Consider the following 12500-nt stretch of genomic DNA (forward strand, 5'->3'; position numbering starts at 1 on the left):
GTGGCGCCGCCACTGCTGCGGTGTCAAACTCAGTCAGCTGCTGCTGCGGTTCTGTCCGTCCGTTCACGTTACTCTTTACCTGCTTGGCTGTTGGAGCAGCCATAAACTACACAGGTTCAACCCGATTCTCTGTACATCTTTGTAAAGTTAGTGCTAGTAAAAGTTAGTAAAAAGCAGGTAAAAGAGTAACGTGAGCAGTCAGTGACTGCAGCTGACTGACACCGCGCAGCAGCAGCTGATGGCGGCGCCACCTACAGGGCAGCGCTCCGTGGATTCGTGTATAAGGTGGGTGACATCTCAAAAATAGTTGCTCCATTGACTAGAAATTGTTCATTCGAAATGTGCGCCTCATTGACTTACATTGTAGTGAACGGCTCTCAAAGTAACTCTTTTTAGCTTGTAAACGAACGCAAACAAAGCTGATTCTGACAATGTAGAACATCACAAAACCCGGTTCTGTTTTTTTTTTTTTTTAAATGTCATCTTACTGTTGATTTTACTTTGTGAAGATCCAGATCTTATTAAAAAAAATCTAAAAGAAGTAGAAGTTCTATTTTCGCTATTTGACGTGCAGCAAACTGTATAGGTTTTAAGTGGGTAAACTCTTACACAAGTGCCTTATTGTGTGTGTGTGTGTGTGTGTGTGTGTGTGTGTGTGTGTGTGTGTGTGTGTGTGTGTGTGTGTGTGTGTGTGTGTGTGTGTGTGTGTGTGTGTGTGTGTGTGTGTGTGTGTGTGTGTGTGTGTGTGTGTGTGTGTGTGTAACGGAGCGTAGATGCCGGACAAACAATAGAGCCACCTCCTCTAACATGTGGCTCTATGGAGGGATAATCACGTACTACACATAAGTGGGTCACTTTGTGTGTGTGTCTGTTTGTGCATTAATGCTTCCCACTCACGCACATTATTTTTGTATTATTATGTGTGCATGCCAAACTCGATATGTGGCATGTTGTGCGTTTTTGTGCTTGCAAGCAATATATATATATACATGTATTGCATGTGGATGAAACTCTGTTATATAATGTGTGTGTGTGTGTGTGTTCTTGTATTACTATAATTGTGAGGACCCACAAGTATAGTAGAATTTGAGCATCAGACATTGCGAGCACCATTTTCCTGGTCCTCGCAAGAATACAGTCGATTTTTCAAAGCAAATAGCAGATCTACAAGCTCATAGCGCGGCACCGAGTGCCGCGCTATGAGCTTGTATTTTTTAAATAGCCCAAAGAACTCTTTCAAATGACACAGATGCGTTCCCGGTCTTAAGGGGTAAATTGTCATGTCCTCGCAAGTATAGTAATAAAAGTGTGTGTGTGTGTGTGTGTGTGTGGGCGGGGATCAGGGTGAAGCCACCCCCGTGTATCTCCCATTAGTCCTGGTTGACACAATGAAAGTGACAGGGCAGAAGAGCCTAATTGCACCCCTTTTAGCCGGGGTCTTTTTAGGGCGTTCTCTCTCTCTCTCTTTATGTCACTCTCTCTTGGTCTCTGTCACTGTGTGTGTATGTCTCTCTCTCTCTCCTTATCTGTCTCTCTCCCACTCCCTCTGTTTTTTTCGCTGTGCGTTTCCTCGCCGTCCCGTCCGACGGCTCCGTCTCCGTCGTTTTTTATCCTTTCCGTCCGCCGTTGCGCTCTCTTTTTACGTCCCCCCCATCCCCCCCCAAGGCTGTTGTTTACAACGCCATTAAAAATACCCACCCCCCTCCCCTGACTCCCCCCCTCCGCCCGCCATAAGGAAAGAGATGAAGTTGAGTAAGTGAAGGGACGCAGATAGGATGGACAGACGGGTAGGGAGCGTCTGAGGGGAAGCCGCGTTTCGAGAGGGTGGTCTCTGGTTTCGGTGATTGATGGTGGTGGTCCGCGGATCGTCCGGGCCGGTCGGTGGTCCTCCTGTTAGCTGGTGTGTGTGTGTGTGTGTGTGTGTGTGTGTGTGTGTGTGTGTGTACTTTTGAACAGTACTTGTAAGCAGCAGTTGATGTGTGTTTTCTTTGGGGGTCTTTTTGGATGCATAGTGTGTGTTTGTGGGTGTCACCTCCTAATGCATTGGTTTGACCTGTGTGTGTGTGTGTGTGTGTGTGTGTGTGTGTGTGTGTGTGTGTGTGTTCTGTAGGATTCCGACCATGTGCTGAAAGGTGCTTTGGACAGACTCCGGCCCGACCCCCACACTGCCAAGATGAACCCGGTTAACTTTAGGTAAGTGTGTGTGTGTGTGTGTGTGTGTGTGTGTGTGTGTGTGTGTGTGTGTGTGTGTGTGTGTGTGTGTGTGTGTGTGTGTGTGTGTGTGTGTGTGTGTGTGTGTGTGTGTGTGTGTGTGTGTGTGTGTGTGTGTGTGTGTGTGAGAGAGTCATGTGATGCGTCAAACCCAGCGGCAGACAGATCATGACCGAATGTCTGAGAAGTGATGGGATTAGCGCTCTGGCCTTTGTTCCCTCCATTAAACTGTGTGGGTGGGTGTGTGTCTGACATAGTAGTCTCTTAAGCCAGACTGTTGACTTTCACACACTTTCCCCATGCTTCCGTCGTACAGTCTGTTGCAAACCCTGAAAACGATCCGGGCGTAAAGCAGTTGTCCCGCCTCCTTCCCGCTTCCGTCTCGTCTTTCCAGGCACACACACGTGTCCTACTGTGAATCGAAATAGTCGAAGCCTATACGGCTTGCCGTTTAGCGTGAATGGAACAGTTTTTTGAAAAAAAAAAAAAATAGAAATATATTTTTTCACGATTTTTCAAAAATAGCAGATCTACAAGCTCATAGCGCGGCACTCGGTGCCGCGCTATGAGCTTGTATATTTGCTATTTTTGAATAGCCAAAGAAATCTAAAGTGACACAGATGCGTTCCAGGTCTGAAAGGGTTAAAGCTATTTACGGGGGCACGGTGGCGCAGTCGGTACCGCTTGTCGCCTCACAGGTCACATAATATCTGCTAGGTCAAAAATAGCAGATATACAAGCTCATAGCGTGGCACTCGGTGCCGCGCTATGAGCTTGTAGATCTGCTATTTTTGAATAGCCAAAGAAATCTAAAGTGACAGAGATGTGTTCCAGGTCTGAAAGGGCTAAAGATGTTTACGGGGGCACGGTGGCGCAGTCGGTACCGCTTGTCGCCTCACAGCTAGAAGGTGCTGGGTTTGATTCCCTGCCGGGGACGCTGTGGCCGCTGGGGGCGTGTCCTCTCCTCCGCGTCATCAGTGCCCATACCCTAGGTGGGGTTGGTGAAAGGGCCTCTCTGTGTGGAGTTTGCATGTTCTCCCCGTGTCCCCTGTTAGAGGTTAAGGTCATATGTGTACGGTTAGGGTGTCTTACGTATATTATGCTTCTTATTATGTTAGGGCAGTGGTTCTCAACCATTGGTCCGGGGACCACCAGCGGTCCTTGAGGGGGTTCCAGGGGGTCCCCAGACAAATTAATAGTTAGGAACCAAGTTGACACTTGTGTCTATGTAACATGAACAATGATGATGATACTACAGTGTAGATTGGGACCCCCGCTAAATCAAAAATGGTTGAGTCCCTGGCATATCTTTTCAAATGGCGGTCCCTGGGATGTGTCAATTTCGGGGTCCTTGACGCAAAAACAAACTGTGTTAGGGCAATGGAAATAGTGCACATTTGTATGTCGTGGGGTTAGGGAGTGTAGTGAGATAGCTTGCTTCCATCTTGGCACTTATTATGATATATTGTAATCTATGCAGTTTAGTTTAGTATTACATCATGGTAGACTGTGGTACACAGGTGAATAGAAGACTTATAGACCCATAGAAGACTTGAACTTAGAGGTCAATAATATATATATATATATATATATATATATATATATATATATATATATATATATATATATATATATATATATAGCATAACATAAGGTAAGGCTCACAATGTGTCGCGCTGCGATCTGCTATCGTCTTGTAGATCTGATGTTGTCGACGCTCAACACCGTCGTGGAACTGGAGTATAGATGGCCCGTAACGACATCAAATGGAAATCTATTTCTCGGGATGACAGGTCTAGATGGTGAACAGGGACCTCTGTTAACCCATTCAGACCGGGAACGCATCTATGTCATTCTAAGATGTCTTTGGCTATTCAAAAATAGCAGATCTACAAGCTCATAGTGCCGCAAAACTTTGAATATATATATATATATGTATATTGTTTAAAGCAAACATTTGTTACTCAAATCTTTGCTTCTGGGGATTCTACAAATGGCATACAGTTTTCTGAAAATCTCTATATCAGTGTTCTCAAACCTTTTCATGTCAAGGACCCCCAAAATTATAAGAATCTCAACATATTTAGTTTCAGAGACCCCTAAAAGCAAAGATCTGAGATAAAAAAAATGTTCGCTTTAAAAATATATACATTCCAAGATTTGCACACATTTTCACGATATTTCAAAAATTGCAGATCTACAAGCTCATAGCGCGGCACTTGGTGTCCTAATGGGTTAAAAGCTGGGGTCACATCTGTGTGTGTGTGTGTGTGTGTGGGTAGACACATGCAAGTCAGAGTACAGTGTAGGGGTGTGTGCGCCTGTTTGCCCGTGCGCAATCACCATAGCGACTGCATCAATGCTGGCCTCCCGCGGGCGCCTAGCCTTTTCTGGTGGTCGTGTCACTTCCACCTGACTCCCTGATGCATGATGGGAGTTCATCTCCACTTGTCTCTCTCCTGTCCGTCAACGCGGTCGCCACGGTGACACCTGAAAAAAATAAAAACGGGACTGTCGCTCATTTTGCTAGAGCCCATTGAATACACTGTGTCTCGTCGAATCCAGGGCAAAACAAATTAACTCGAGTTACATGCATTTGCAGGAACCCAATAGACGGTAGATGGATTGAGGCGGAAATCTTCGGGTGACGTTATGTCCGTATCCGTGTGAGTTACAGTGAAAGTGGTCACTCCGAATAGGCTCTATGCACAGCAGCCATTTTGGAGAGACATTGGGCCTCTTCTTACTTCCTTCACAGGTGTTACCAATGATACTAATGAGGGCTCTGTTCCATTCTGGTCAAAGAGAGTCAGGGTGTTGATATTGTGCATGTTGGCTCACTGGAAACACTCTGCTACACCAGAGGGTCTCAAAGTGTTGTCCAGGGACCCTCATGGTTCCTTGAGGGGGTTCCAAATGGCCCCTTAAAAGGTGTGTAACTCTCAGAGTTATGGGGGGGTCCATGGAATTAAAAGGTTTGAGAACCACTGTGCTACATGAATTGGAACAGAGCCTTCATTAGTATCATTGCTAACACCTGTGAAGGAAGTAAGGTAGAGGCCCAATTTATTTACAATATGGCGGCTGTGCATAGAGCCTATTATAGATCACAGCGCAATCTTTTATAAAACGATTTAAAAATAAACAGAAGGGAATTTCCGTCCGTGGAAATAAAAGAGTTAATTTAAGGCGGTGATTCTCGAACATTTTCATGTCATGGACCCCCACGTTTTTTTTTACTTATTTTGCTGCGGTCTCCCATTTGAAAAGGTTCTGTGCCAGGGACGCCCATAACAGAAGTTTTGTCAACATTTGTTTTGAAAATAGCCGAGCGACAAGCTCACAGTTTGCTAATCTGCTATATCTGAACAGTTAAAACAATAACATGGAGCTCAAGTGTTTAGACTGTTTTTGCTGGGGACCCCCTGGCACCTCCTCAAGGACCCCTGAGGGCCCCCCACTTAAAGGACCGGTAGTTTATGCTTTATCAGTAGCACTGCAAAATAAATGCATTTCAGGATAATTCAGGGCGATATTGACAGATGGCGATTGTTACAGTATTTTAGGAAACACCAGTTTCTTAACTTCGGTAACAGATGGTCTGTGCTTGAAGGAGACACCGAGGGGGTACGTGTTTTTTGTTTTTTTTGTGTAGTTTTTGTTGAGCTATTTATTTTTAAAATGTCTTTATTGTCAGCGTGCGATAACATCCCTCGCTAGCTCGTTAGCCTGCCGTCGATGTAGGAGAAGTCAACCAGTCGTGGGAGGTTCCATCTGTCTCTCTCCGCGTTGCACTTTTTTACATTTATTTTGAATTCATCCTTGCTGTCTCATGCAGTGGTGGAGAAAGTACTCCATTTTTTTTTTACTTATGTCTTTCTTTCTTTCGTTCTGTGTCCGTCTGTCTGTCTGTCCGTCTCTTGTATCAGTTTCTCTCTCTCTCTCTGTCTGTCTGTCTGTCTGTCTCTCTCACTCCCCTCAGTGCTGTGTGTGTGTGTGTGTGTGTGTGTGTGCGTGGATGCTAAAATGGGTGAACGGCGCTACTCTGCATATTAACGCGCGGCGCTAACAAGCCGCGCCGGAGTCTGATGAGCTTGTTTGTGCCACCGTTTGTTATTTTATGAATGCAAATGGGCCGTAGCCAACGAGCCTGCGTGTGTGTGTGTGTGTGTGTGTGTGCGTCTGACAACGGAAAGCAAATTAGGGACACAAGGCTTAAGTAGATTGCTCACGTATAGATGGAGCTATACTCTCCATTCCATGTAAATTTGACGTGTGTGCGCACGCACATCTGCATGTAAATTCAATTCACCGGAAGGTGAGTAATTGCGATTGCGTGCCCTACACGTGGCAGCAAGAATGCAAATGATGGTGCGTGTGTGTGTGTGTGTGTGTGTGTGTGTGTGTGTGTGTGTGTGTGGGGTGGTGGCGTGACCCTTGCAGAGGTTAACAAGAGCGGGGTGACAGTGACAGAAGAGCGGGTTCATAATGATCTCCGTCCCCCGGTCGCTGCACCACAACACATAAATCTGGAACTCGAGCGCTTTTGTGCTCCGTCCTTGTCTTTGTTACCTTTTTGTCTCGTTCTTTTGTTTGTATTTTTTTTTTTAGTGTTCGTTAATATACGTCACATCTTTGGTCCTGCGCTCTGCGAACGTTAAGCCACTTAATCATACCTTCAAAGCCTGATCAAAGCCCCCTCCCGCTCTCTCTGATCAAGCTAACACAGGGAAGCGCTCTGAACCTTCCCTAAAACATCTGGGTTCAACGCTCCACCATCGCCCTCCTGGCTCCCAAACTGTGAAGCAAACTCCTCCCCCATTGCAATTACTCCGCTCCCAATGTTCCACCATAATCTTAAGACGACTCCACCTTAACTCATTGAGTGCCGGAATTAATTAATGAATTAAGTCAGCCAGTGCTAGCGTTTTTTAGCATGTCTACTAACCTTTCAAGAGCCACATAATATGTTGTCCCAGGATGATCGACACATGAGTGTCGCAAAAGACGGTGGAGCGTCTCTGCTTCCATCGGGGGGGGGAAGCGTGTCACCGCGGTGACCCTCCGTTCTTCACTTATTGGCTGTTGTATATAGCTTGTTCTCGCCAAAAACGCAGAAAAAAACAAGAGAGCGGAGAAAAATGTATTCTTCTAAATCCGTTAAAGGACAACTTTGTTTTTTTTACAACCAAGGTTTATGTTTTAGCTTGTAATTAAAGTAAATAAAAGATGAGTGTAGATTTTTTTTCATTTACTACATTCGATAGTTTAGCAATTTTTAAGATATTTTTTTACAGTGGGCGGGGGCATTCTGTTTGGTGGCTCTTTTTTTTACACAATAACCCGGCGTTTTCTTTAATATTATTTACAGTAGCTCTTCTAGTCCTCAATAACTCACATCTGGGTTAGGCACGGGACCTTTTTTATTGTGTAAAAAAGGCATATTTAGCCACCTGCCCGAATGCCCCCGCCCACTGTAAAAAAAGATCGCGGAAATTGCTAAAACTATAGAAAGCAGTAAGTGAAAAAAATTAACACTCATCTTTTATTTACATTAATTACAAGCTAAAACATAAACCTTGGTTGTCCTTTAACATTAGATCGGACGGGGCTGGGTTTGTTGCGATCACATGAATTCCGGATCTACTCTTCTCCAGAAGTCATATAGGATCGCTCATAGGTTGGCGAACAGTGCCATCTAGCATAAACATGGTGGGTGGAAACACGGTTTTGACGTGTTACACGGTATTGGCGCTTTGGGCTTTCATTTTCACTGAATGAGTTAAAAGATGGAAGCATACACATTTTGAGGTAGTGGACCTACTTCTCTGCGCGGTAAACATATCCACATTGACACCTGTTCATGTTACGTTGCATCAAGGAAATTATTTATTGTATTTCCGAACGATCAAATAAGCCTACATCTAATCTAAGATAGCATCAAAGCCAAAAATTTTTTTACAAGCAACCCTCTCTGGGTGTTATAGATTTTTGTGTACGAGCTGTTGGAAATAAGTAGTCTACACAATATGACAGATTAGTGGAATTTATATTTATGCAGTATTGATAATATATGTGTTAATACTATAACAATAAGGGATTTTATTTATAATGCACTTTACATTTGTGAAAATCTCAAAGTGCTTTAATAGGCATTTTTATAAAATAGAAACATCACATCATTAAAATCATCTAAGAAACTGAAACAAAACATTTATTTAGCATCTTTCACTCAAAAATACATGGTAGGAAAAATATGATTTATTTCTCTGTTTATTTTTTTAACATTGAAGTGAACGGAGCAGCAACTTTTTGGATAGCGTTATATCCGGGGACCCCCAGGAAAATAAAAAAAATATATATTTTTTTACATCTATTTTTTATTTTTTTACTTTTGGAATTTTTATCCCACGGTTTTGGTGCGCGGGGGCCCCGCGGCTAGCGGGCGGCCGGACCTCTAGTATTATATATATAGTCAAAAGACGTCATTGCCGGTGTGGGCTTACTAAAAACAGCCGTCAAAAGAAATCATTGGCAGTGAATGAGTTGAAAGAGTCAACCGACTGTGCTGCTCTCAGGTTGGCAGGGGGTGGCAAATCCACAGTCCACATTGCCCATGGTACGTAGGTTAGTCTTGGGGGTTTTGAGGAGGTTAGTCTTTGAAGAGCGGAGGTTGCCGGTCGAGCGTTGTGGGGAGACAAATAGGCTCTATGCATAGGAGCCATATTGGGAATGAATTGGGCCCCTTCCTTACTTCCTTCACAGGTGTTACCAACACACACACACATTTTCAAGGACCCCCATAACTCTGAGAGTGTACAAATGGAACCAAATGGACCCTTACGAGTCCATTTGGTTCCATTTGCACACTCTCAGAGTTATACACCCACCATAAGGGTCCATTTGGGAACGGAAATGGAGTCTTTCTAGTGAGCCAATATGCACAATGTCAGCACCCTGACCAGAACGGAACAGAGCCTTCATTAGTATCATTGGTAACACCTGTGAAGGAAGTAAGAAAAGGCCCAATTTCTCTCCAAAATGGCTGCTGTGCATAGAGCCTATTCCTTGAGGTACGAAGGAACATTTCCGTGGATGCACTGATGTGTAAACGGGGGTACCTTTATTCGGTCCGGAAAGAGACGGGAAGGCAGTGGATTGAACGCAGGATGGGTTGTCTATCCGTCCTCTGAAACAAAGTGGTTTACAGTTTGGTGAGAACTACTTCACCTACTGTACCTTTCATAACTTACTAAAATGAATGGAATCCAAATCAAACAAACAACAGTATAAAACGTCCCATGCACTATTATACTATACTTGTGAGAACATAAAAAAGGACAGTGATTTTAAAATTCCATCTTTACAGTCTTTTGGCCATTTTTAACTCTAAAGCTCCTTACACTCCGGGGGCGATTTTTTTCATGCGAATAATATGTTTTTTTTTTAAACCTTATAAAGTCAATGCAAGCTTCCACGGAGCGAAAAAGCGTCTTTTATTTATTCGGAGCGAGTCCGAATTTTGCGTATATTTGCATAATCGCCGGTGTGTAATGACCTTAATACTCAAGCTGAAAATAGCCGATCTACCTAAGCTTATCGGCTATTTTTGGGGTGCGATACGGCACTCAACGAAGTATAAATCAGCCATAACTCCAACCTTAACTCCTAAACTTAACCACTAAATGCCTAATCCTAACCTGAAACAGAAACTGTTTTCTGTTTCAGATTTCAGATGTGAGATCTTTTTTCACCATGAAACAACCATTTCTCTAGTGAGGAGTACAAGTACAAGGGCGCACACGCACCTGCACTCCACTCCACTCTTTTTCCCTGTTGATCTTCCGGTATCTCGTGTCAGCCCCTATCCCACAGGTCTCCTCCGTGTTTGCCATCCGTACAAAGGCAGCTGTCTTCCTGTGGTTATTGTCTTGGTTTATCTGCTGGTGAAAAGCCCGGCGTTCAGTCCAGTACTTCACACAGATGCGGTCCTATCTGTCCTGCATTCATGTACCCATCGCTTCCCTTTGTCCACGGGCTAGATCTGGAGCTTGAGTAGCGCCTAGATAAAAGGCTAAAGTGGCCACCTGTGTCCTCCCCCCACACACACACACACACACACACACACACACACACACACACACACACACACACACACACACACACACACGCGCGTGCAGACACACAAACACACGCGCGCCATGTTCCTTGCCTTTCCTTGGCAGGTCTGACTGTAAGCTAATTTGTTTGTCTATCGCGTCGCCTCGAGGAAAAAGACAAAACGTGAATGGATTTTGAAGTGCGTGCAGGCAAGCGAGGTTAAGTGTGTGTGTGTGTGTGCGTGTGTGTGTGTGTGTGTGTGTGTGTGTGTGTGTGTGTGTGTGTGTGTGTGCGCGCGCGCGCGCGCGTGCATGCGTGCGTGTGTGTGCATGCGCGTGCAGATTGGCATTTTACGGAGTTTTGACGATTGCTTCTGTTTTGTGTGAACGCCCAGCCGTGCCACACATGGGAAACAGCAGATTTACAAGCTCAGCTTGTAAATCTGCTATTTCCTATGTGCCACACGGCACACCCAAGTATAAATCAGGCGTGTGTGTGTGTGTGTGTGTGTGTGTGTGTGTGTGTGTGTGTGTGTGTGTGTGTGTGTGTGTGTGTGTGTGTGTGTGTGTGTGTGTGTGTACTGTATATATGGTTGTGTGGGGTTGTACATTGTATTTGTGTGTGTGTGTGTGTGTGTGCGCGCGTGTGTATGTAACGGTCATTGTTTTTCTGTGGACAGCTCCCTGACCAAGACGGTGGAACTGTCGGGTGACAAGGGACCTCTGGGAATCCACGTGGTTCCCTACTGCTCCTCGCTCAGCGGACGGTAAGCACACGTGCACTTGTAGATCTGCTATTTTTGAATAGCCAAAGACTTCTAAAATGATACAGATGCGTTCCCGGTCTTAATGGGTTGACAACCACCCTGATATATGAAGCCATCTATGAAATCAATGGGAAAAGTTTAATATTAATGTATTTAATATATGCAGTGGGGGTCCCTGCTTCATCTATCTCTCCACTAAGGGGTCCTTGGCCTGAACACAATGTTGAAGACTCCTGTACTAGAGGGTAGATAGGGTCCAAGAAGTTGAACATGAGGATAATTACACATATGTCTCATTTTCAAACCGAAGGTTAATGACTTTAATATAATTCAAAACAATGAAAAAAGATGATCAGGTTCTCGCAGGTCCACCCGTGCTATCCTCTAAAACATACACATCTGTTCTCTGCTGTCCGGCAGAAACCAGCTCCAAAATGTTCATTTTTCAGGAAATGAAAAAAAAAGGAGTTAGGAGGGTTTGTTCATCATTGATAAGAACAGCTGAATGGACCTCCAAGCTCACAATGAGGTTGGAGGTCAAAAGGGGGTGGAGCAACTCCGGTGGAGTTAGCTGGTTTAGCAGAAAGTTTGAGGATCAAATGGAGTTAGCCGTCAGAAGCGCTTTTTAATCCTTGGTTTGGTTGGTATATTGGTTCAATATCTTGTTTTACCAACACAAAGACGTAAAGGGTGTTCAATGGCCCTGATTTATGGAAAAAAAATGCAAAAGCGACAAAATGGAGTTAGCTGGTTTATGCCGGACAGCAACATATAATATGCACCCTTTGGTGTGTGTGTGTGTGTGTGTGTGTGTGTGTGTGTGTGTGTGTGTGTGTGTGTGTGTGTGTGTGTGTGTGTGTGTGTGTGTGTGTGTGTGTGTGTGTGTGTGTGTGTGTGTGTGTGTGTGTGTGTGTGTGTGTGTGTTGTGTGCTCGTTCACAGCATGCTGGGCCTGCACATCAAAGGCGTAGAGGAGAACAGTCGTTCCAGGAAAGAAAACATCTTCCGTGAAGACGAGAGCATCGTCCAGATCAACGACACGCCGCTCATAGACAAGAGCTTCGCACAGTACGTACCGCTCTCTGTGTGTGTGTGTGTGTTCTTGTATTACCATACTTCTGAGGGCCAAATATCCCCACAAGTATAGTAGAATTGTGATCGAAAATTGTGAGGACCATTTTCCTGGTCCTCACAAGATACATGGTTGTTTTATGGCTAAAACACGATTTTAGTGTTAGGTTCACAATTAGGAAAATCATCTGTTTGGGGGATGATTAGACATTTAGGTCAGAGGTCTCCAACAGGGGGTCCGGGACCCCTAGGGGGCCCTCAGAGATACAGTACTACATGGGGTCCGCCAAATGTTTGTGTGATAGAATATAATAGGGGAACTTTAGCTGAAAATAGCCGATCTACAAGCTCAC

General features: G+C 44.6%; 1 protein-coding gene across 4 annotated transcripts in view; it reads left to right on the plus strand.

The window, feature by feature from the left end:
• LOC311041079 (partitioning defective 3 homolog B-like) overlaps positions 1-12500 on the plus strand; it is a 336525-nt gene that overhangs the window by 87695 nt on the left and 236330 nt on the right. For all 4 annotated transcript variants that reach the window (XM_084051519.1, XM_084051520.1, XM_084051522.1 and 1 more), the window contains 3 exons: positions 2111-2193; positions 10991-11077; positions 12019-12144. In XM_084051519.1, coding sequence (XP_083907645.1) covers positions 2111-2193; positions 10991-11077; positions 12019-12144 — 296 coding nt within the window. The remainder of the gene's footprint in view (positions 1-2110; positions 2194-10990; positions 11078-12018; positions 12145-12500) is intronic.

This window comes from Gymnoscopelus microlampas, assembly GCF_963454915.1.
Source record: "Gymnoscopelus microlampas genome assembly, chromosome: 24".
Lineage (NCBI taxonomy): Eukaryota > Metazoa > Chordata > Actinopteri > Myctophiformes > Myctophidae > Gymnoscopelus > Gymnoscopelus microlampas.